General features: G+C 40.2%; 2 protein-coding genes and 1 long non-coding RNA gene across 8 annotated transcripts in view; 2 read left to right on the plus strand and 1 right to left on the minus strand.

The window, feature by feature from the left end:
- Positions 1 to 23448, plus strand: part of il1rapl2 (interleukin 1 receptor accessory protein-like 2) — a 554898-nt gene extending 531450 nt beyond the window's left edge. The window contains exons 7-11 of the mRNA XM_082178326.1: positions 2801 to 2930; positions 5879 to 6024; positions 7171 to 7311; positions 13677 to 13847; positions 21824 to 23448. Of these exons, the coding sequence (XP_082034452.1) occupies positions 2801 to 2930; positions 5879 to 6024; positions 7171 to 7311; positions 13677 to 13847; positions 21824 to 22509 (1274 nt within the window). The 3' untranslated portion in view covers positions 22510 to 23448. The remainder of the gene's footprint in view (positions 1 to 2800; positions 2931 to 5878; positions 6025 to 7170; positions 7312 to 13676; positions 13848 to 21823) is intronic.
- LOC309505169 lies at positions 19366 to 19832 on the minus strand. The gene is made up of 2 exons (XR_014208347.1): positions 19636 to 19832; positions 19366 to 19603 (listed from the first exon to the last, which is right to left on the minus strand). It is a non-coding gene; the product is annotated as an uncharacterized lncRNA (long non-coding RNA).
- Positions 23449 to 24000: 552 nt separating the features above from the next.
- Positions 24001 to 26536, plus strand: part of LOC309504961 (traf2 and NCK-interacting protein kinase) — a 75512-nt gene continuing 72976 nt past the window's right edge. For all 6 annotated transcript variants that reach the window (XM_082178265.1, XM_082178269.1, XM_082178266.1 and 3 more), the window contains exons 1-2: positions 24001 to 24152; positions 24585 to 24650. In XM_082178265.1, coding sequence (XP_082034391.1) covers positions 24096 to 24152; positions 24585 to 24650 — 123 coding nt within the window. In that variant the 5' untranslated portion in view covers positions 24001 to 24095. The remainder of the gene's footprint in view (positions 24153 to 24584; positions 24651 to 26536) is intronic.

Genomic DNA, 26536 nt, shown 5'->3' on the forward strand with positions numbered 1-26536 from the left:
TAATGTAATTTTTTTTACCCGTATGTACACAGTTCCTGGATCAATGACTACATTTGCTAAAATAACACACAATGGCAATCCGACTCATTATTTGATCAGACTGCCAAATGTCAAGACATTTTAACACATAACTGGACAAAAAAGAAAATTTCTAAATTAACTTGTCACATTCCATTAGGTCATGTGACATGTTTATCACTGTAAGTACATTAGGCGGCATACACTGAAAGTATCCCGCATACACAGCCTTGTTCTTTAAAGAAGTGGTTTGGCTTCGGTCAGTGACACTCTCTCACACTGCTGCCACCTGCTCAGATTCACAGATGTGACAGTGATGCTCACCTCAGGGGTCAGGGATCAGCCCACAGTCAGTCTGTTCAGTGCGTGACAGAGCTCAACATCACCTGTGTTCACAGCGCAGGTGGACAGCACTGACTCCCCGGAACCAGAGAGAGCACAATGAAAACTTTTGCTTGTTTGAAGGTGAATGGTGCAATGTCTGCACCAAACTAATTTCCAAACACGAACTTTTCTGTGGACTTTGTGAGTTTGCCGTTTGTCCATGCTCAATGCCACAGTGCTGCAGTGTCTTTGGTGCTTTTCAGAGAATTGCTGAGGTGTTTGATCCTCTTTTGTGTCACTGGGCCCTATTTTAAAGATCTAAGCGCATGGTCTAAAGCGCACAGCGCAAGTGCACTTAGGGCGCCCGAATCCACTTTTGCTGGTTGAACGACGGGAAAAATGGTCAGCGCGCTCGGCTCATGGTCTAAAAGGGTTGTCCCTATTCTCTTAATGAGTAATGGGTGTGTTTTAGGCATCATGTGAAATAAACCAATCAGAGTCTCATCTCCCATTCCCTTTAAAAGCCAGTTGAGCTCGCGCCATGGCGGATTCACTATTTACATGGAGGAATTTGCAAGCGGAAAAACTGAACGCTTCTCAAGAGAGGAAACAGATCTGCTCGTGCACGAGGTTAAAGCAGCAGACCATCTATGAGACAGGCGGATTCCACCATATTTTTATGTACATAATATTAATCTTTTACATTGTAATCCTTTTATTTTTAATATTTGGCTGATTGTGTGCTGCTGCATGCTCCATGTTTAGTTTTTTTTTTCTTTTATGTTGAATCATCTTAAATAAGCTTTTACTTCAGTCCAATTCTTAAAATAGTATTTTGATTATTCTGAGCACCAGATGATGTTCGTGATTCTTACATACTATTCAGATTAAAATGAATGTGTAAACTAAAAAAAACTAAAAAAAGCACTATACATAGCTCATGTTTAGATTGTATGCAAGGCTGACCCTGATCATCGAGGAAGAAGTTTTTTATTATGTATGAGAACCATCTGCAAATTCTTCAACAGTGAATTTGATGTTGCTCATCCTAGTAACTAAACACAATGATCCTCAGACACACTGGATATGATTACAGGAGCAAACTGGATAAGTATTCACCATTAAAACATTGTGGCTGGCCACAGCCTCATTCATTTGCATCTCCTACCATTTTCTGTCTCTTAAAAGCTGTAATTACAGGCAGAGGAAGCTCTTCACTGCCTGTGCTGTTAATGCTGTTGAAAGCCCTGGAGGGTTTTTAGACATTATTTGCATATAATCAGCATAGGCTATGTGAGAATAGTGGATCAGTGCAGTAAATAAAGCAGTATTATTCAGCAGGTAGCTAATGGCAGTGAGTTTACTCTGAATACGCTTGTCTTAGTAGTACTGCAACATGAAAACAATAGTTCTCTATTCAGTCAGCATTCGGGTAACTAAAAGACAAGCATTTCCACACTGTTGATCTAATGAAACTGTATGTTAAGTTTTATCATTTGAAGGATTCAGAGCATAAAACCTACAAAATAAATAGTTTTTGCATCCAGATCTATGCGTTTAAAGACCACATTAAAAAAGCATTTCATCCAGAAAATAGGTTGTGTCTTTATACCCGCGTTTGGTGCGGGATTGTGCGCTACATCTTACTCAATTATCGTGAGAGCACTAAATCAAAGATCAATGCCAGCACAACACAGAAGTGGACGTGGGTGGAAGCGTTCGCTCTATCAGTGGGCAGACGCGCGGAAACCGGAGGAGTAGAAAGAGGAGGTCAGCGTAATGAAACAGTGCCAAACGTCTTTTTGTGGGAAATAGGTCATTGCTCTTTAGGTGTCTGAACATGATTAGAATGTGTAAGGTTTAAGGCCATTATTATTTTTATTTATTTTTTACTTAAAGGTTGTTACACCACTTGACATGTACATTCAAATGTTTATTTAAAATGTATAAATGCAGATAAATTAATGTTGTGAAAAAAAAAAAAAATGTTTACATGTTTTTTATTTTTTATTTTTTACATATACCAAATTCCATTTGAAAGTGATGTACAGTGTTTGTCTGATGACAGTGTTGGCAGGCGTCTCGCAGACAGATGAACAAGATGCTGTGGGCATGTTTACTTTCACCCAGTGAAAGTTCCTTTTCTATGTGGGTGAGAATATGAATAAATGTCTGTGAGAGTTTCTTACTTTGACCTTTAGTTGCTTTTAAAGGATCTTGGTCTGATTTGACTGCAGCAATGCATTAGTTCTTTCAAATGGACCTTTTCATTCATTTGCTGCATTTCTCTGTTATACATGGGTTTGTTTATCCAGGTCATTGTAGGATCTGCTCTTGAATCTCCTAGCATGAGTGAAGAAACAATTTTTTTTTTTTTTTTTTTTTTATCATGCAGGAACAGATTTTATCTATTTAATGCTGATTAATTTCTTGTGGTTTTCTTTTTCATTTTTGGCAGGCATGCGTCTCATCTTGGACTGCAAGGCTTTTTTCGGCTACAGCGGTGATTCTAAGCCCATCATCTACTGGATGAAGGGGGATAAGTTTGTAGAGGAGTTGGAAGGACACATAAGAGAGAGTGAAGTCAGGTACTGTTTTGTGGGCTTATTACCTGTTCCTACTTGAATTAAGAACAATAAACTATAAATAGCTAAAGCATGCATGATTTCCCAGATCTGAAACTGAAGAGCAGACTAGGATTATATAACAGAACACTAACAACCTCCAGGAAAACAGGTGTGACGGCATCCATGATGATTACTGAGAGCACAGAGACCTCTAGTGGACAAGGGTGCAAAAAGATGTACTCTGGATATAATAAAAGATGTACTCTGGATAGAATAAAAGATGTACTCTGGATAGAATAAAAGATGTACTCTGGATAGAATAGAATAGATTTTTGTTGCTGCATGACAAAAAACCCCAACACAAGCTATATATACTCATTGGGAGGGTAGGGATTCACCCAAGAGAACAGTAATCGGAGAACATAACACAATTTTGCAATCTGCTTTTCTGGCCAAGTATGCCTGAAGATATAAGAAAATATATTGTCACATTTTTCAATATATAAAAAGTGTCAATTCCTTATGTATTACTCAACATATTGTAATATATTAACAATATATTATTCTTTATCATTTCAAAATTCATTAAATCATTTAATATATTGATTGTTCAAATATAAGTAAACATATTTTCTTTGCATAAGAATACCATGCTTTGTCCAAAACCACAGACTGTTCAAGTGCATCATCAGTGATCAAACTGTGTCAGTTGAACCCTCGCCACCAAACTTCACATTGTAAGTTTTTGTAAGTTTTGTAATGGACTGGGCATCCTTCCAGTGGATTTCCCCTGATGTATGTAGGATGTACAGGGATCACACTGAGGGACGAGCTGTTCTACTGATCAATGTGGTTTTTCCCTTGTTATGGTGTCGGAGCTGCCATAGCACTCGATGAGGGATGATGTTCACTCCACAACCATCAAGAAGTTTCTGTCTGACTCTGAATTTCCATAGTTGTCAGAGGAAGTAAAGTCTTTGCTATGACTTTCTGATAAGTTGAGTTGATTTATGTTGTCATTTTATATTATTGCTAATATATGCAAGTGATTGCCAGTTACCCATTGATAGCATTAGGGTGTTTAGTGTTTTGCAAGTGTCTGAAATCTACAATTATTTCAATAGTTTATGATGTGTTCAGATCATGAAGTGCGACCGCAGCATTAAACTCTGAAGACATGCAGATCTCCAGGAGTCTCTGATGTTTACTCAAACTCACATTTTCTTCAGCTGAACATGGACACACACACACACACACACACACACACACACACACACACACACACACACACACACACACACACACACACACACACACACACACACACACACACTTTCGGGCTCTGTCTCGCGCTCTCACTCTGCCCAAGTAAATCTCATGCCAAATTGGCAACCCTACTTTTGATATGAAACAAAGTCTCAGCTTTCAAACTTTGTAAGTTTTAATACAAAATTCAAACAATATTGTTTTGGCACACTAAATGTGGAATAACAGATTATAAAAAACATTCAAATCTATTTAAAGTAAATGCTGTTTTTTTCCCCTTTTTTTCTATTCAACATAGAAAACAGTTTATTTCAATTTTTTATTGTTATAGTATTTCACTATATTACTGTTTTTCTTTACAGTATTTTTAATCAAGTAAATGCAGCCTTGGTGAGCAGAAGAGACTTTCAAAAACATAAAAAAAAACATAAACATTTAATAGATTTTATGTATACTGTATATAAAACAATCAGAGTTTATGTTATGCCCCCATTCAGTAATTGTGTTTCACCCACATTGAGGGGACCAAATGTCCACAGAAGGATAGTACAACCTAGTGTAAAATATTTGCTATAGGATTAAAGGGACAGTTCAGTCAATCACAATGTGTCCATTTCTGAATGATCATTCAAAACCAGGAATAATGGAAGAACATCTGTTATAATATGCAACCTTGTTTCAGTGATCTGCATAATTCCTTTGAGGGCTTCATCAGTTTGAGCCATTATCAGCTGTTATCTGTTGATCTTTGATGTCTGTTTGATCTTTATGAAGTACTCTCTCATTTCAGGTAACTAATGCTCCTCAATTACAGAAAGAGATGCTGGAGCCTTATTAATAGTGGAGCTTTCTTCATGTTTCACAAATGAAGAATAAAGAATTCTCATCCGGAAAACAACCAGGTCTCGAGGCTGCATAATGTCACATCTGACAAAGAGCTTTGGAGAATCATTTATTAGATACTTGAACTTATTTTATCTTTAGTAAGCCTAAGGTTTGAAATGATGGCATTTAAAAGATGGAATGGATACCGTATCAGTAGTTTCCTTTAAGTATAAAGTACAATATCAGTATATAAATTATTATAAAATGTCAGTATATCTGTGGCTGAGTTTTTTTCTTTGTTTGGTTTGTTTGACATCTGTCATTTGTATCAACATAAAGCATGGTGGAAATGTTGCAAAAGGATTAATGAATGCTTTGCCTCTTTTCATTTCTAATTATTTCTATAACTTTGAAAGCGATAGTTCACCACAAATCTGTTCCAAAATCTGCATTTCTTTCTTTCCTGGAACAGAAAAGCTATTTTGAAAAACGAAAGTCACTGGGGTCCCAATGTTGTTTTGTCTAAGTTTGACTTCCACGCATGTTCAGATAAGAGAGAATCCAAATATGAGAGCGAGATCTAAAGAAAGCAGTTCATCTTAGAGAACCTTCAAATATTGTGAGGCAGTGTGTCTTAAGAAATGAAAGTCTGAACATATTGAGACTGAAATATGAAACTGATCAACAGATGAAGTTTTCCTATACGGGGAAATACTGTTTGTTCAGGATATTCATTAAAGCCATAATATTTCTCCTAATTGCATTCAGATAGTGTTTACACATTGTTAACACATATTCAATGAACATGAATTTACATTTGAGGTGATATATATGTATAAATAGCATGGAAGTGTGCTAAAGCATGTGTGTTTGTGCAGGGTGGTGCGAGAGTTTCTGGGGGAGAAGGAGGTGGAGCTGTCTCTGATCTTTGATGCTGTGGATGAGATGGACATGGGCAACTACACCTGTAATGTGGAGAACCATATTGGCCGTGGCAGTGGAAGTGCTATCCTGCAGAAGAAAGGTAAATCACTGGGAACAATCTCGTACGGCACATAGATGTTCTGCATGTTTTCAGCTCAGCTGTCGACACAGCAGTAGATCTCGGGCTATTCCACAAAGAAGGTTATGCGACTTACCTGGGTAAGTTTACTCTGAATAAACAGATAACCTCAACTTTCGGTTCCAAAACCTGAGGTAAATTTCAGGGGTATGTAAGTGGCCATAGCAAATTATTTTCTGAACACAACTTGCTCCGGAGCAGGTAGCAATGCTTGTTCACAGTAATAAAAAAACTGATTCAAAATTAAAAGATACGATTGAAGAAAAAATTATTGCCCAACTGTGGCGATATGCACTAAGAATGTAAATCATCATTTAACAAGTATGGCGTGCTTCTTCTTAGCATCCGTTTCCATGGTGACTCCTGGATTCGGCGTTCGGTTGAGATGTCTTTGTGTGTCACCGTTATCTCTGATCTTCATACTCCGGGTTGACTGAACTTACTCCAGAACATGGTTTTGAACCCGCTTACCTCGAGTAACATTGGGTTCAATCAACCGAGAGTTCAGGGTACATGCCTGTTTCTCAGTGTATTATCGTTTGCTATCTTCCCTCATCCTAAAAATATCAATTGTACCATTAATTGTACGTGCTCTCTGTGTAAGAGAATGGCTGTAGTCTAACTTTTTGACTAGATGTGACTGCTTTGCTTTTCCACACCAATAGCGGGCGCTGACATAAACTCCTCTTGTGCTGTGGGCTTGAAAGAAGGGTCTTATCATCCTTTTGTTTTAGTTTTTTTTCTGCAGTGCATTCCACGTATTGCTGCATGTTTTGGCTTATCAGTCACTCAGTCAGTCTAAAGTAATAAATCCCAGATACATATATAAAATCCATCCTTTAGGAATCTATGGATTTGGATTGAAAGGTGGAGAATCACTTTGTTCCCCTAAGAGCAGCTGCTATGAACTTGGCTACAAAAGACTGGTGATTTGGTGGTGGAAATCACATTTTGTTTGCATATAATGACCAATGATAAGTAGGGAAAGGATTTTTTAAAATGTATAGACATAAAGAAGATTGATTATATTGATTTTGCCCATTCTCTTGCTGCACATTACCGTGGACAGTGAAGACGTGATGAAAGTGTATTTCTGTTCTCATGTAGACATGTACAGGTTGGAGTTGGTTGGTGGTCTGGGCGCCATCATGCTGTTATTGGGGATCTTCACTGCCATCTATAAGTGCTATAATGTGGAGATCATGCTGTGCTACCGGCGACACTTCGGCAGCGATGAGGCAGATGATGGTACGTAATAATAGTAATAATAACATTACTCATAATAATAATAATAATAAAAAATTCTTCTGCATCGACTAATTGTCCTGAACACTTGGATCAGCTGAAATGGCTCTAAATAATGGCTCCTTCTTCCTACAAACATGCTTAAAAATACATCTAACAAACAGTTAGCTATACAATTTACTGGAAGTAAAAACAGACAAATTCTTCATGAAGAGCAGCTTACCCTTACTCACAGTAACTAAACCACAAAGTACTTGCATCACAACTAAAACAATTCAGTCATTTTACAGAATTAAATGCATCCAATGGCACAGTTACCAAACAGACAAACCAACAGGTCCAGGGCCACAGAAGGGCTTCTTGACCTGTACTGAAACATTCAGACAGTGCAGAGCATAGAGAGCATTTCTGTTCATGTTCTAACACCTCATCATTCATCGAACAGTGGGAGCAAATGAAGGAGCGATTCATGTATTGAAATGGAACCAGACATTGTACATGATTATGTGTTTGCTGATTATGATTGTGGGTAGGCCTACAGAATATGATGTTTAGTGTCCACATATTTTTGCACAGTTTATTGTAATATGGAAATGGGAATAAGAGCACAGGATAATAATATATGTATAAAACATGCCATCTTGCAGATTTAAAAAAATATATGTTTCATGTTTTTTTCTTTCTTTCTAACATTACTAAGGAAAATGAATTAACTAAATTAATATAATCATGTGACCCTGAAGGAGGCATAAACATATATTAGTCACTACAACATTGAAACGAGTGTTGTTCCTTTTCGAGCGAACTTGCGCTGCGTCGAGAATCGACACATTGGGGAACGCCTTCAGCGTGACGCGTCTGAAGTCTGTATAGAACTAGTCCAATCTTGATTGGTGTTGCGTCATGACGTCACTCATGACGTCGCATGTGACGGTGATGCAGAAGCTATAAAAGGACGCCGGAACATAACAGCGTCAGCTTCTGTTCTTCAGCAAGTATTCTCTGTGAAACTGTCTGTCTTATTTGGTGTTGTTTTGTCTATCCCCCACAACAAGCACATATATATATATATATATATATATATATATATCATGGCGACAGCTAAAGAAAGCAAACAATTCAGGCAGTGTGCGTCCCCTTGCCCACACTATCTAAGCAAGGGTGACACACACTCGCTGTGCGTTGTTTGTTTGAGAGCGGAGCATGCACGGGCAGCGCTCGAGGGCGCTGTCTGTGCCAATTGTGATCAAATGCCCCTGAGAACGCTCCTGCCTGAGCCTGTTCGATGAAACAGGCCAGGCACGCGCTCCCCGTGCATTCATGGGGATCGCAGACGGAGCTGGTTGAGGATGTTGAGACGGCTTCGGCCCTTTCTCAGCATTCAGACGCCAGTTCCATCGGTCCCGCTCACGGATCGGAAGCCCGCTCTGTGGCTTCTTCCGCCCGTGAAACGGACCCGATTCTCAAACTATCTGGCTCTGAGGAGCTAGATGTTATGAGCATCGAGGCAGGAGAATGTGAGGATTCGCCACCCCATTCTCCTGCCTTTGAGGAGCTGCTGGAGGTTGTGACCAGAGCGGTCAGTAAATTAAATATCGAATGGCCATCGGAGAAGCAAGAAGCGACTAAGAAAAGTAAACTGGATGAGCGCTTCCTGCAATCGCGGTCACAACCTTCACGCCGTAGTCTTCCATTTTTCACAGATCTCCACACTGAGGTGTCGAGATCGTGGGATAAGCCCTTCTCCTTACGTATATCGATCCCACTAGTACACAACTATTCATCTATTGTGGGCGCGAAGGAGAAGGGCTACAGGATGATGCCGCGGGTCGAAGATACTTTTGCATCACATCTCTCGCCCGATGCTGCATCATCCCTGAGGGCTCCGGTGCTTCCCTCCAAGCCCTGCCGTACAACATCTGCCTTGGTTGGGAAAGCTTATATGGCGGCAGGTCGGGCTGGTGCATGCCTGCACACAATGGGGCTACTGCAGGCATACCAGGCCGACCTCCTCAAAGAGGTGGACGACAGCGGGTAGGTCGCCCTCGACGACATTAAGGAAATGCGTTGAGCGGTTGACTTGTCTCTCCGGGCCACCAAGGAGACGGCCCGCGCCATTGGCCACTCCATGGCAGCTTTGGTGGCTACGGAGAGACATCTGTGGCTGAATCTGTCGGGCATCGGGGACAGGGACAGGGCCTTCCTCCTCGATGCCCCGATTTCGCCTTCTGGCCTCTTCGGCGACGCCGTCAATAACGTTGTCGAGAGGTTTCAGGAGGCGAAACGACAGTCAGCCGCTTTCAAACAGCTCATCCCCCGCCGTCGTTCCAGGTCTCGTGGATCTGCTGCCAGGGGGCAGTCCCACGAGGCTGCCGCCAGCTCCTCACACCTGCAGCTGCAGAGGGAGAGTGTTGCTTCTGGCTCAAGGCCTTTTGCGGGGGAGCACGGGAAGCAACACTCTCCCTCTGCAGCTGCAGGTGTGAGGAGCTGGCGGCAGCCTCGTGGGACTCTCAGCCGAAGTCTTCCAAGCCGAAAGCAGAAGCAACACTCTCAGCCGAAGTCTTCCAAGCCGAAAGCAGATCTGAGGACTGTTATTCAGGCTAGGAAGGCTTCGGCTAAGAGGCCCTGACGCAATGCTCAGGCCTCTGAGGGTGGGCCCCCCCGCGATCGAGCAACAACATCTCGCTCCTTCGTGGAGCCCTCAGGAAATCGATGTTTGCCTCCCGCCACTAAATGCGCTTCGGGATGCATCCGTTTCCAGCGAACAAAAATTGCAGTGTCCGCTCGAAAATATTGCGGCCCTGTCGATTTTGCTTCCTCTCACGAGGCTTGTAGAAAAACTATATCGGTTAGCTCCTGCCAGTCAACTGCTTCAGGTCACTGAAACTCAAATTATGACATCCGAGGCCAGTCCAGACAGACTGGGTCCCCCTTGTAGATTATTTAGACACCTGGAAGGGTCTTCAAAATATATCTCAGTGGGTCCTGCGCACAGTGGAAAAGGGGTACAGAATTCAGTTCGAGCATCGTTCACCAAGGTTCAACGGGGTCATACACACGCTTGTCAGCCCTGAGCAGGGTCAGGTCATGGAACAAGAAGTTCAGTCCCTCCTAGCAAAGGAAGCCATAGAGCAGGTTCCTCCTCAAGAGAGGGAAGCCGGGTTCTACAGCCGGTACTTCATAGTTCCCAAGAAGGATGGCGGGTTACGTCCTATTATAGATCTCAGGGTATTGAACTGAATCTCTGAGGAGATTCAGGTTTAAAATGCTAACCATACCGTTAATCGTGAGTCAGATCAGGTCCGAGGACTGGTTTGTCACGATAGATCTGAAAGACGCTTACTTCCATATATCCATCCTTCCCCAACACAGGAAGTTTCTAAGGTTCGCTTTTGGGGGAAAAGCATATCAATACAGAGTTCTTCCATTCGGCCTTGCACTGTCACCTCGCACCTTCACAAAATGCATGGATGCTGGTCTTGCTCCGTTGAGACTTCAAGGCATTCGCATCCTCAATTATATCGACGATTGGCTCATTCTAGCACAATCAGAGGAGATGGCGGTCCAACATCGAGATGTTGTTCTGCACCTTCTAAGGTGCTTGGGATTGAGACTCTGGGCCCTATTTTAACGATCTGAAATGCAAGTATCAAGCGCGAAACGCAAGTAACTTTGTGGGCGGGTCTTGGGCGCTGTTGCTATTATTCCGGCGGGATAAATGACTAAAATGGGTTGGTCTGAAGTAGCTTCATTATTCATAGGTGTGGTTTGGGCGTAACGTGAAATAAACCAATCAGAGCGTCATCTCACATTCCCTTTAAGAGCAGACGCGCTTATTCTAGAGCGGATTCCTATTATAACGGCGGATTTGCCAAACGCGCGCCAGCAGCGGTTCACAGCCGAGGAGATCTATCTATCTATCTATCTATCTATCTATCTATCTATCTATCTATCTATCTATCTATCTATCTATCTATCTATCTATCTATCTATCTATCTATCTATCTATCTATCTATCTATCTATCTATCGTAATAATGTATGATTTGCAAAAATGAAAACGGCTGCTTCTGTGTAGATGAGAGAATCAAAGTGTATGCGCGTTGTGCACACACTACATTGATTATGGCCAAGCATGCACCCTTAAAATAGCATATGAATAGCATGCGCAACGCGCCACTGACTTTAAACTAGATTTTTTCGGTTAGTGGCGGAATTGTTTTCTAAACGTGCAAAATAGCATGAGGGAACGTTTGCACCGGAACACGCCTCCTCTTTGCGCTGAACCGCCCCCGGGAGCGCAAGTGTATTTCTTAGTTAACCAACGTGCTTCTGTGGAGGGAAAAGTCCGCTGTGCGCGGGTACAAAATAGGAATGATACATGATACGCTGTACAAAGTCAATTGCGCTGGGTGAAAGATAGGGCCCTCAATGTCAAGAAGAGTTCACTAATTCCTCTACAGAGAACAATTTTTCTTGGAGTAGTATGGGACTCAGTCACGATGCGGGCACAACTGTCTCCTGCTTGTGTAAACACCATCTTGACTACAGTAACGAGTATCAAGCTAGGCCAGGCCATCACTGTCAAACATTTTCAAAGGGTTCTGGGTCTTCTAGCAGCAGCGTCCAACGTGATACCTTTTGGCCTGCTGTATATGAGGGCCCTGCAGTGGTGGCTCAGGACCACGCACAATCAAAGTAACACGCAGATGCCTTCGTTCTTTAATAATGTGGAAGAAACCATGGTTCCTGTCCCAAGGCCCTGTGTTAGGACCATCGTGTCAGATAATTTTTTTTACCACGGATGCATCCCTCACAGGCTGGGGTGCGGTCATGGAGGGCCGCTACACCAGGGGGCTGTGGAAGGACCACCATCTCTCTTGGCACATCAACTGTCTAGAGATGCTGGCTGTATTTCTGGCACTGACATTTCCTTCCAGACCTCAGAGGCCATCATGTTCTAGTTAGAACAGACAATATGTCGGTGGTCTCATACATAAATCGACGGGGGCCTGAGATCGCGCCCACTATGCAAACTGGCACATCAGGTACTTCTGTGGTCCCAGGGCAAACTTCTCTCAGTCAGAGCTATGTTTATCCCTAGGGACGAAAATGTGGGAGCAGACATCCTGTCGAGGCAGGGGCTGAGGCCCCGGGGAGTGTGCAAGATTGTTTCACACCAGGGCGTATATCTCTCAGTGTGGCGCAGTGGGCATTTCGTTCCCCAATGTGTCGATTCTCGACGCAGCGCGAGTTCCCTTGAAAGGGAACGTCTCGGGTTACGACTGTAACCCTTGTTCCCTGAGAAGGGAACGAGATGCTGCATCCCTCGGCCACACTTCTCGCGCTCCTGAGAACGACTTGCTTCGACCAATCAGAAGCTGACACTGTTATGTGCCGGCGTCCTTTTATAGCTTCCGCATCACCGTCACATGCAACGTCACGAGTGACGTCATGACGCAACACCAATCAAGATTGGACTAGTTCTATACGTTTAAATAAACAACCAGGTGCTGTCTAGTAATGCAAAATGCAATTCTTTAATCAAAACACATAAAAAAAAATTAAAATCAAAACTGATCTCACAGGAAAGCGTGATTTTTCATTTTTTTGCGATTCATTAAGCGTGAAGCTGCACCCCTAAACTTAACCCTTAGTGGAGTGGGAGCAGGTCATACAAATGAGACCGTACCAGTTTGCCACCAATTTTCCAAAAATGTAAAATAGCAACAAATTTTCATGATAGTGTGTTTTACAAATCACCTGTGAAATATAATTTGCCAAATGTAAAGATTCTTTCATGCAAAAAGTGAAATGAATAAGCCTCATGTTGAAAGAAATGCAAATGTCTGGACAGTTGAGGGCGCAGCCCAAACCTTTCAGCTGTGCTGCCATTCTGGATCGCAGAAGATTAAGAACAGGAGAAGAAAGTTCAACACTCTTACTTCAGCAATAAAATTATTTTATTTGTTTATCCAACACGCATGTGATGTTTATCTAAAGTCCTTTTTGCTTTTTGGTGTGGTTGAATTGGATCATCGAAGTTCAGCAGCAAAAGCATTGGTTAATAAAGTCAGAGTAAAGGCATAAAGTTTATATTTATGGTTTTGTTCAGTTTGTCTAAAAGCAAATAAAACTCACCACAGAAAAAATAAACAAGTAATTTTTAGTATTTCTTTTTACTTTATATGAATGATTTTTCTCATATTTTAAGTATTTTAGATTTATATTAAATCAATTTAAAATAATACATTAAACAAGTAAAAAAAAAAAACGAATTAATTTGGCTTTAACAAATTAGAGTATTGTAGTAATTAGTATAAAATTTGTTGTTGTTTTTTTCAGTGTACAACTTATCTGTTCTTTCAGACAACAAGGAATATGATGCCTACCTCTCTTACACCAAAGTGGATTTGGAGTCAGTGGAGCGAGAGATGAGTGAGGAGGAGCTGTTTGCTCTGGAGATCTTACCCGACGTTCTGGAGAAACACTACGGATATAAACTCTTCATTCCACACCGGGACCTCATACCCAGCAGCAGTAAGAACAACACCCTGCCATTTCACATCCCTTTTCATTCATGAGTGCAAATTAGAATTTAATCAGGCGCATGACTGACACGGCCTTGCGCACGAGCCTGCTGGAGGCATACACACATTGTTACGGAAGTGTTTCTGCCTTGTAACTGCAGCTCTACATTCGTCATCTAATCAATTCTTGGGTACTGGAAAGATATGTGAGGGATAATGTCCCAAAATAAACACTGATAGGTGTCCTGTGGCCTGTACCACAAAGTGAGTTCAACAAACTCAGGGTTCCAGGATTGGTTTTGCTTTGACAAAACCGAATAAGTTCAACCCCTCATTGTAAACTTTGCCGACTCAAACTGGATCCTGAGTTTGTGATTAGTCCACATGCACAGAGATGTATGACATTTACAGAAAACAGAGAGCCATGTGAAACTAGGAGAGAGATTCACTTCCTGTGAGTGGTTTACTTCTGAGCTGATGATTAAGAGCTTGTTATTAACAATATGAAGAGTTGAAATGCATTTAACTCAGCAAGAAGAAACTGAAAAGCTTGAATATCATATTTTACACATGAAGCAGTTTCAAACATCATTAAATGATAGTCTGTGAGTCATTTCAGCCTTTGTTACCAAGTCAAAGGCCTCAAACTATTAAGTAAAAGGAAAAAAAAATGTGAATGCAACAATACTGACTGATTTACTCAAACCTATATGAACATAGTGACAGTAAAATATGTTTTTTCTGCACTTACTGTTCAATGGCCACACACAGATAACGCCAGTTCAAATATCTGAATGTCTCTGCATTCATGGCCGACGCTGTCATGAGCAGAACAAGCTCTCGCTTCTCTCCACAGCAGATTGTGACACTGCAGGTGTGACAGATGTTCCCCTCCACAGGGAGAATCAGGACGATGAGGAAAGAAACGGAAACACAGCAATGTAGCACACAGAGCTCATGTGCCTTCTACTGTTGAAGCACTGGCCAATAAGCCAAGCTCTTAAGGTTCAAAATCCAGTCATTCCGAAGTTCCAATCCGTGCAATCAGGAGTTTGCATGAGGGTAAAAAAAAAGAAAAAGATCCCCATGCAGATTTTGTTCATGTTGATGAATTCGTTGCACTGACCAATAGAAAAGTCATACATCATTACAAGATTCACAATTTTGTGCGCAAAATATGACTGAAATTCCGATAATGTAATGCACCTTTAGTAATGTATTCAATATATTCACTTAAATGGTTTCATATGAAAACTGCTAATTTCAAGTTTCATCGTAATAAAAAAAGTCATGTGTTATAAGTAAAATTTCACAGAGTATGTTCCTTGCCTGGTAAAATATGTGTTTTTTTATTTTTTTATTTTTTTATTGATTTTACCCCAGCATTTTTCTCCATGATGGTGGTACACATGGATGTTTTTTTTTATTTTTTTTTTATAAGCAGTGAAGCTATTTTCTTTCTAATCTACTTAATAAGGTTTTCTTAAGGCTTTTTCTCTGATATTTGGACAGTTGTATCACGTAACATTTTTCGATTTTTATGATTTTATGAAAAATAGCTCAAAACATTTGAATATAGTAGTTCAGAACATGCTCATCACAGATTATGTGATTTCAAATCATTGTTTGAATTATTAGTGTTTTTTAAATAAATTAATTAATAGATTAAATCATTTTCAATTTTTGTGGAAGAAATACATAAGTCTTGTGGGTTGTTACCCTGGCGGTGCTGCATGGTAGTTAAAGGTATAGCGGAGGATGTTTTACTTCCTGGTGGGTAGTCTAAACTATTGGTCCTCCTAATTGTCAATCATTCTGGTGAATCAATCAAACTTTTCAAAAAGTGTTATCTAAAATTTGGAAAGATCCTCCGCTATACCTTTAAGGTGCTCATTCTGATTGTAATACGGTCGTTGAGATGTGTGTGTGTGAGAGAGAGAAAGATATAGTTGCTGAGGTGTTCTGACGGATTGCTAGGGCATTTCTATGAGTTTGCTACGCTGTTATGATTGATCGTCTGCAGTTGCTAGAGTGTTCTGGGTGATTGCTGGGCCATTTCTCTGAAGTACGGTGTTCTAGCACATTGCTCCCAGCTGCTCAAATGTTCTGGATGGTTGCTAGTGTAGGTGGTTTCTCACCGCCCACCATAGGCGCCGATCCTGTGGGTGTTCGGGGGCTCTAGCACCCACGGAAAAACACAAGATATTCTCCATTCATTTTATCCAATCAAAAACTATTGAGATTCGGGAATGTGTGTTTTAGAGACCAGCTGCAGGGTAAGACATGTCAAGTCACATTTATTTATATAGTGCTTTTTTACAATCCAGATTGCTTCAAAGCAGCTTTTCAGAGATAACAGGAAAATAATGCAACAAAGTTTATTTCCAGAAGAAAATAGCGTTACAGTCCAGCTTAAGTAAGTTCAGTGATGTTTAATTTTTGTTGTAAAAAAAGTAATTAATTTAATTAATTTATATATATATATATAGCCGCTCTGGAGAAAGCCGTTATGTCATCGTCCAGCTCAGTTCAGTTCTCATATAATGGTGTCAATGCAGGCAGATAAAATATTATTGTTGAATCACATAGAGCCTCTTTCACCTAGATATCATAATTTACTGTAGAGACTGTGTCTGTTCCCCGAATTAGGAAATACAAAAAAGGGTAAAAATTGTATTGATGTTCAACAAATAAAAAAACTGATATAATGCAAATGAGCAAATGATAAAGCTTGGGTTGCTGAATATTCGATTCCTTACTTCAAAAGCACTTATTGTCAATGATATGATTAGATTAGATTAGATTAGATTAGATTCAACTTTATTGTCATTACACAAGTACGGGTACAAGGCAACGAAATGCAGTTTAGGTCTAACCAGAAGTGCAATAGCAGCAAGTGCAGGATATACAGTGGTTCCATAAGTGCAGAACATGGATATGTACTGAATAAATATAGAGTTGAATACTATTATAAACAAAAATTTACAGATAGATTTGTCCTATGAATATAATATACAGATAACTATTACTGTGAACAGAATTTACAGCTAGATATGTACTGAATATAATATACAGATGGCTATTACTATAAACAGAATTTTTACAGATAGATATGTACTGAATATAATATACAGATGACTGTTACTATAAACAGAATTTTACAGATAGATATGTACTATGAATATATATACAGATGGCTGTTACTATAAACAGAATGTGAGCATAATATACAGATGGCTATTACTATAAACAGAATTTTACAAATAGATATATGTATAAGTTAGGCTAAAATGAGCAGTATAACAATGGATTTAAAGTAGTGCAAATAAAGTTTGGACAGAAGCTATCCGAGTGAAAGTGCAGTGGAAAGTAATTGCATATTACAGTTAAAGTACGGTATTGCAAATGTATATGTAAACAGTCGGTACTGTAAATAAACAGTCGGCAGTGCAAATTGAGCATATTCCAGTCAAGGTAGTAGTGCAAGATGCAGATGTAAACAGTTGTTACTATAATAACAGTCAGCAGTGCAAATGAACATTATAGTATTGCAAATAACAAAATGGAGGCAGGTGTGAGGAGGGAGAGGAGAGTCAATCAGTATATGAGGGGAGTGGGATCAATGAGGGTTAGAGTTTAATAAAGAGACAGCTCTGGGGAAAAAACTGTTCTTTAGTCTGCTGGTCCTGGTCCGGAGGCACCTGAAACGCCTGCCGGAGGGCAGGAGAGAAAACAGTCTGTGGGCTGGGTGAGAGGAGTCCTTAAGGATGCTGCGAGCTCGATGCAGACAGCGTTTCCTCTGGATGTGCTCGATGGCAGGTAGTGGAGTCCCAGTGATGCGCTGGGCGGTTTTCACCACCCGCTGCAGTGCCTTGCGCTCTGCAACAGAACAGCTCCCATACCACACTGTAGCACAGTTGGTCAGGATGCTTTCTATTGCACAGCGATAGAAGTTCACCAGGATAGTGGAGGAAAGCTGATTCTTCCTCAGTGTCCTCAGGAAGAAAAGGCGCTGGTGAGCCTTCTTGACCAGGCTGGAGGTGTTGGTTGTCCAGGTCATGTCCGCCGAGATGTGGGTCCCCAGGAACTTGAAACTGGAGACACGCTCAACAGCCATTCCATTGATGTGGATGGTGTCGTGTGTGCCTCTTGACACTTTCCTGAAGTCCACGATGAGCTCCTTCGTTTTGGTGGTGTTGAGGAGCTGGTTATTTTCAGTGCACCATGTGGCCAGGTGCTTGATCTCCTCCCTATAGGCAGTCTCATCGTTGTTGCTGATGAGACCAATCACCGTAGTGTCGTCCGCAAACTTGACGATGGAATTAGATCCGTACACAGGCTTGCAGTCGGAGGTGAAGAGGGAGTAGAGAAACGGGCTTAGCACACAGCCCTGTGGTACACCAGTGTTGAGTGTGATGGACGTGGAGCAGTTGGAGCCTGATCGAACATTCTGGGGTCTGTTGGTCAAAAAGTCCAAAATCCAGTTGCACATGGAGGTGTTGATGCCCAGGTCTCCAAGTTTGGCTATTAACTTAGTTGGGATGACAGTGTTGAATGCTGAGCTGAAGTCAACAAACAGCATGCGTGCATAAGTGTTCTTATTGTCCAGATGTGTGAGCACAGAGTGCAGTGCCATGGAAACTGCATCCTCTGTGCTCCTATTGCTACGGTAGGCAAACTGGTGTGAGTCCAATGTGGATGGAATTACAGACTATGATCTAGATGTGCTGTGTTTGACAGAAACCTGGCTAAAACCAAATGATTACATGACTTTAAATGAGTCCACCCCGCAAGATTACGGTTATAAACAAGCAAAGGGGGAGGTGTTGCTGTAATTTATATAGGCTATATTTTCAGAATTACTAAGAAATCTAGTTTCAAATATAATTATTTTGAAGTGTTGGTGCTTAATGTAACCATATATAGTGTAAATGATAAATCATCTTTGAGATTTGTGCTGGCTACTGTATACAGGCTACCAGGGCCCCATACAGACTTTATCAAAGAATTTGCTGATTTTCTATCAGAGTTAGTACTGGCTGCAGATAAAGTCCTAATTGTTGGTAATTTTAATATACATGTAGATAACGAAAAAGATGCACTGGGATTGGCATTTAAAGACATTCTTAACTCTATTGGAGTTAGACAACATGTGTCAGGACCTACTCATTGTCGTAATCATACTCTAGATCTAATATTATCACACGGAATCAATGCTGATGCCGTTGAAATTCTGCAGCAGAGCGATGACATCTCAGATCATTATCTAGTCTCGTGTAAACTTAATTTAGCCAAGGCTGCAAAGGAGACTCCGTGTTACAAATATGTTTGACCTATCACTTCTGCCACTAAAGATTGCTTTATTAATAATCTTCCTGATCAGTTTCATCCCACAGAATTAGTCAATTACAGGCTGATCTTGAATCTACCTTTTCTGTCAAAGATACTAGAAAAGGTGGTATCCTCACAACTATGTTCCTTTTTAGAAAGAAATTATATCTGCGAGGATTTTCAATCAGGATTTAGAAAGGGCTGCACAATTAATCGCAATTTACATGTAATCGCACTTAAATCGAGATGGCTTATCGCGATTTTAAAATCGCAAAGGCTGCGATTATTTTTTTTATGCGCAGCTTGTCATTGATGTACGGCTCTGTAAACGCTGCTCCATCTGAAAGCACTGTGAGTTTGAGTCACTTATAACGTGCATTTGTAAAAACAACACGCGTCAAACATCTTTCCAAAACATGAGAGGCATTTACGAACCTCTTGTCCAACAACAGACAACATTTAATAACATGCATTTACTCCAAACTCACTTCATAACGACAGTTGAGCATCCTTCTGTAAGATGATATGCCTTCTTACACAGAAGGCAGTCATGTATTTATAAATCATGTTTAATCAAAGCGTTTCAATCTTCTGTTTATTCAGCTACAGCGATAGGGATTTCCTGGAATGATGCACATTATTGTACTTCTGCGGCAGGGCATATTTATCGTGTTTGAATGAGAGCGCAATCTGGCTTTCAAATGGGGCAGTATTTACTACCAATCAGCTGCACTCCACTGACAAGATGGAGTGCATAAAATAATCGCAGCCTTTGCCAAATCACGTGTGGTTATATTGCGATTAATCGTGCAGCCCTAGGTTTAGACCGTACCATAGTACTATGACAGCTATCAATAGAGTCACAAATGATTTGCTCCTATCATCCGATCGTGGTTGTATCTCTCTATTAGTGTTACTCCATCTTAGTGCTGCATTTGACACTATCGACCACAACATTCTTTTAAATAGACTCAAAAATTATGTTGGCATTAGTGGAATTGCATTAGCATGGTTTAAATCATACTTATCTGACCGTTATCAGTTTGTAGCAGTAAATGAAGAGGTGTCTTATCAATCAAATGTTCAGTATGGCGTACCACAAGGCTCAGTACTAGGACCGTTGCTGTTCACTCTGTACATGCTACCCTTGGGGAGATATCATTAGGAAGCATGGCATTAGTTTTTACTGTTATGCTGATGATACTCAGCTCTATATTTCTTCACACCTTGACTAAACTTACCAATTCACGGAAAAAAAAATTAACGGAATGCATAGCTGATATAAAAAACTGGATGACTAGCAATTTCCTACTACTTAATTCTGAAAAAACTGAGATTCTGATTATTGGACAAAAAACGTCCTCACGTAATAACCTAGAATACTGTCTAACACTTGATGGCTGCACTGTAAAAAAAAATTACATCCCCAAGTCAAACATTTCTAGTGACTGATAACATCTACATTTTTCAATTAGTCTGACATATTATTTCTCATTGAGCCAATGTTAATAGACTATTGCAACAAGAATTGCACTTGGGCCAATTAAAAAATTTAGATGTGACCAGTCACTAGAAAATTTTGACTTGGAGAGGTTAGACATTTTTTACAGTGTGCTCTGTCAAGTCTTCGTCATCGGTTAGGAACCTGGGTGTGCGCTTTGATACCAATCTTTCATTTGAAAGTCACGTGTCTAGTATCTGTAAAACCACATTTTTTCATCTTAAAAATATATCTAAATGACGCCATATGCTCTCAATGAAAAATGCAGAACAATTAGTTCATGTGTTCAAGACATCAAGGCTAGATTATTGTAATGCTATTATGGGAGGTTGCACTTCACGCTTAATAAACAAACTACAGCTGGTCCAAAACGCAGCAGCTCGAGTTTTTTACCAGAACCAGGAAGTATTGACCATATTAGCCCGGTTCTGTCAACACTGCATTGGCTCCCTATAAACATGGACAGGCCTTAGGAGGATGATAGAGCAAGATAATTATAAGAAAGTCAGCCTTCAGTACCATATTTTCAAATGTATTGGTGTCGTGAAAATCAAGTTATGTGAGTCAGAGATTATCTCGATAGATGACAGTGAGACCACCCCCTTTACCAGGCAGTCAGTTTTTTTGCAGTCAAAAAAAAAGCATGTCTTAAACTGGACACTAATTTGCGCTGCTCTTGATAGATAATGTTGGTCATTATGGAAATAACTTAGCTGCGTCTGTGTTCATTAATTTGCACATCGTCAGTAGATCACGCACAGAACTTTTCTCTCCCATCTGCTCTTTTATGGGATTGTGCTCTCACGTTAATTTGCCCTGTTTAGTAAATCTGGTCTACGATTATGTTTTGCCTGTTTCTTTGTCCATCATACAGAAATTTACTTTCAGATCTTGTAGAACTTTTCTACGAAATTTGACTTTAGATTTCTTTTTGGTAATTGGAGGTATTCGAGGCAACATCACTCATGTCTATCACGTCCGTGGTACAAATGGAAATACACCCTAAATTTTGTTCTCATTGCAAGATCACGTCATTGCTTTGCAAGCTCTACAAGCAGATGATGCTTGTTGCTCTTTCTGAATCACCCAATTTATTTGAATCTCTTTTTGTTGGTGCATGACATCCATACTCATTTGTCTTCCTCTTTCTCCAGCATACATTGAGGATCTGGCCCGGAGCGTGGAGCAGAGCAGGCGTCTTATTATCATCTTGACCCCCGAGTTTGTGGCCCGACGTGGTTGGAGCATCTTCCAGTTCGAGCCACGGCTGCACAACATGCTTGTGACGGGCGAAATCAAGGTGATAATGATCGAATGCTCGGACCTGCGCAGCGTCATCAACTACCAGGAAGTAGAAGACCTCAAACACACCATCCGAGTGCTGACGCTCATTAAGTGGAACGGTCCCAAAAGCAACCAGCTGAAATCCAAGTTCTGGAAGCAGGTCCGGTACGAAATGCCAGCTAAGAAAAAAGAGACCGTGTCCCGCCGACAAGTCATAGACTCGGGCGAGCAAGGGCTCTTTGGCGACCTGCAGGCCGTATCTACAGTTGCCATGACCGGGACCTCGGCGTCGCTAGTGCCGGCTCATGTTGAAATACCAGACTATAATGAGCCTGGCCACCTGCAAATGCGCCATTTCTGCCGCAACTATGAATACGAGCTGCCCACCACTGCTATAGCCACGCTCAGCGGCCGTCACATGTACTGCAGTTTGCCCATGACGCTGCTGAACGGACGTCTCACACAAAATAACATTGAGAAAGCCAAGAAAGATATTCACTTGAACAGCCCATTCGTACAGCTGTCTGGACAAGAACTTTCCAGTGATATCTGGTAGAGCACCTCGCAGCAGTCATAGCCCCAAACATAGCTTTGTCTATATCATCTTTTCTTCCTTTTTATCTGCATGATTTCATCTAGTTGAGATTAGAGAAAAAAGTAAAAAAAAGTAAAAAAAGTAAAAGAAGCATAATGGTTTATCTCGCTTTCTTCCAACCTTTAGTGTTTTCATACTTTTCAGACAGATGAAGAGCTACTGAAATTGCTTTCCTACTTGAATCTTAAGGTTATTATACCATGTACAGTTATTCCATGAAACACTGCATCTGCATCTTCAAGTGAACCAACATTAAAGGTTTTATTTGACCTTATGACTTTGGTTGTTATAGCACAATAATGTAAAAACACATCATCTCTGAGCTTTAAAGAATATTATGTTCTATTTATGCAAATAAATACTATTCAAATCTAATAAGCACATTAAAATAGTTTGTAGCTAGTAGGGAGGGGAGGTATTTAAATATTTGATACAGCTAATCATTTGCCTTATTTCCTGATCGTTTGGTTTTCCTTCATCAGAGTTCTGTTTTGATTATGTTTTTCATACATTATAGGTAAATACATCTTTTTTTTATGGTTTATCTGGTACTATGGATTAAGCATTTCAGTGCTAACAGTTTTTATCATTATCATTTTATTGAATTTGTATGCAATTTTGCCCTCTTGCTCTAGTTTAAAGAAATTGAAGGTAACTAAAATCATTGATTTCATTTTGTATACTCACGACTAGTATGCCATTTTACTCTTCAGATACAGTGATATGTGGAAGAGCACAAATATCCCAGCTGTTATATACAAAATATTCACAAACCCAGCAGTTTGTTGGATTCACAGGTTTTTGGTTTTGAATTAGCACATAAATTAGGCTCTATTTGTAATATACCTTGCAAAAAAAGTATTGTTATCGAACCGACAAAATAAATAAATAAATGTATGTATGAGAAATTAAATCTGAGAGATGCCTTTTTAATTCCAGCACAAACCAGAATGTTTTTTTGTTTGTTTTTTACACTCATAAAGGTGACATAATGTTTAAAATGTGCATTTTTAATGAATAGTTATATATATATATATATATATATATATATATAATGTGCATTTTTAATGAATAGTTATAACTTTTGCCAGTTTTAAAGCAAAAGCAAGCTTGTATAGAGATCAAGCTTTGTTTTGTTTTAAGCAGAGGAAGGGGCAGCTTTTCACTTTTTACTCGTTTTCCGTGTTTCCTGTGTTTGTCCTGAGAAATCACAAGTCCTACTAAAGTAAAGGACTAGCATATGAATATTAATTAGATAATATTGACGTTTCTTTGTAAATTTCCGGAATATCTGGGAACATGAGCTTATTAATATTTAAGCGGCTAAGTTGGACTGTGATTTATTGGTTAATGCGACTGTTGTGAACGCCCACTTCCCAACATTAGCGAGTCAGTTCCAACTGCTGGCGACAGTTCCGTTATGTTATTAATATTCATGAGCTAAGCCTTCGCTATAGTAGTATTAAATACGCTGAAGATGGGCAGACATACTGTTCCTCAAACCATGATCAGTTAAGAAACTGTTATTGATAGACGAGCTCATAAAAATGGCGAGAGACTTCACTACAACAAGTCTGAGCAACATTGACCTGGCCTCGTTACGGGTAAGTACAGCACTACTGTATTTATTTTCTTATTTCAGCAGTTTTGCATCTTTTCAACAGCAGCGATTGGTCGAGGCTTGGCACAAAGTTTGTCTCGGCGCTTAACACTTTTAGTAGCGATAAGTTGTGTTAAGTTTACTGTAAATGCCATTTCAAGTTGAGAGTGGCCGTTAAGTTCAGTTGTCTTGGGGAAATATTCGTGTACTTTTCTTCACTTGTCATTGTCAGTCGTACATGATATGGGTTAAGTACATGTACATGATCGTACAATGAAATTGTGGTTAAGTAGAGTGAAAACATGGACCGTGTCTCAAATCAGGGCGAACTGCCAACTTAGATAACAGTGTGGACATCATAACTATTCAAATCGGGTAATCATTGTCTCAAACCTATTGACTCAGATCAGTCAATCCATGTTATTTTTCATTCCAGGATCCTGCAGGGATATTTGAGCTCATCGAGGTGGTCGGGAATGGGACGTATGGACAGGTTTACAAGGTTTGTGCTGGTGTCTCTTTTCATTGTTTTGATTGTTCTTTATTTTTGGAAGTTCAAACTCACATATTTTGATAGTTATCTGTAAGAGTGCAACATTGCAGTTGTTCTAGATCAGCTTTTTGTTCTTAAAGCTCTCTGAGCTCGAGCAGCACTAGTTACATAAATAGTTTGTGGGAAAGTTTTGCTAATGAAACCTACAAGTGTGGTTTTGGTCTTTGACACAGTCTCTGGGTGGAGCTCACTTCCTCATGAAGGGCACAACATGCTTCACATAAATATCACATCTTTAAAGAAGTGTGTTCTGAGCCCAAACATCCTGTGCAGCAGTGGGATGTGTGACACACACATGTGTGTTTGATTCAGCTCAGGGTGGATCTGTTTCAGTTGCACAAGTCACTTGACAGCATCTTGTGAAATAAAAGCTTGAGGGATGATTTCTTCTCTTCCTTCTGGCATTCTTCAATTTGTAGGGTGTTCCCTTTTGATGTGAAGTACACAGATTATTTAGGGCAGCCTTTTCTGTTTCAGGGTTTGATATTGTGATTGTGATACTGCATCATATTTTTAGTACCATATACCACACATCACTTTTTCCAAGTTGTTATGGTGTTCAATGATGGAGGTCTCTGAGATTAAACCCATCTAAAAAGTTATTTTTCAATCGTTTTGAATTATTGACACATAATTTTTTTTGTTAAAGGTTTTGGTCCTCTAGTGGTTAAACAACAAAACTGCATGCATTTTGCAGGAGAATATTGTTTTAATAGCACGGATGAGCCTTCACAATAGATAATGCTTTGAACTCTGTTAGAGAGCTACATATGGCAATTTGTCTGTTCAATAAAATACCTTATTCACCTGTTGAGTATTAAAAACACCATCTCCGTATTGCTTTTACAATAATTCAAATCCCTCAGTTCTCACCATCTCCGAAAAGCCAAGCCTATGTTGATCCTTGTGTTATTATGAGCTCTGCCGCTTTCTCTTTTGAGTCTTTCTCGGCTGATTCCCTGGAGGTTGGAGATTTAGCAGCTTCATGTCAACCTTTCTCGCTCATTGTGACAACTAACCTCTGCCACTCACACACCATACACGCGTCAAAGTAGACAGAGCAACTGCTCTCTATTTACAGATATGACGATACACGCACTGGCAAGTGACATATGTACGCAATTTCCCACGAAAACTATCCCGACAGGTCTAAAATAAACATTTATAACAGGCCTACCGTAATGAATCAGGGTAAGACAAAATCAAGTTTTTGGAAGAAGGATTAATGTTGTATTGACTATTATTTAATTATTGACAATTATTTAATAATTACATTTTGAATGAAAAAAAGTTAGACATATCATGCTTTTAAATCGTTCCTTTTTACATATAAATCATACATTTGTAGTCTATATAAAGCGGAACTGCAATGCTTGGGTCTGAATTCGTCATTATTATACTGTAGCTCCACAGGCCCCTTTTCTACCCCTTTTCTGATGTGTGTCTGAGAGCAACTCGTTTTGGTGCGTCTCTTTAAATACAATTGAGACACTTTATACCCCGCCCCCTCTCCAGGTTGTAGCGGTCACACTCGGTTCAACTCCACCCCGTTCGGCCATTTTTGTAGTTTGATAGCAGAGATACGATTATCTAGCGGCACAGAAACGTTTTATTCACACGTTATTAACAAAATGTCAACAACGGAAGACTTGTCCAGCCAGCCTTACATGTTCGAGCCAGAGTCGGAGCCGGAGCGAGATGAAAATGAAGACGACGAACCTGCAGAACAACGTCTTCATATGGATGTATCGCAATGGTGTGTTACTGTATTTACACATGAAACTTTGGTCTTCCGACCTTTTACCACCGTGTCGATTTATTTTGATTAATATGTG

Source organism: Leuciscus leuciscus (genome assembly GCF_965113295.1).
Source record: "Leuciscus leuciscus genome assembly, chromosome: 8".
In the NCBI taxonomy this organism is placed as follows: Eukaryota; Metazoa; Chordata; class Actinopteri; order Cypriniformes; family Leuciscidae; genus Leuciscus; species Leuciscus leuciscus.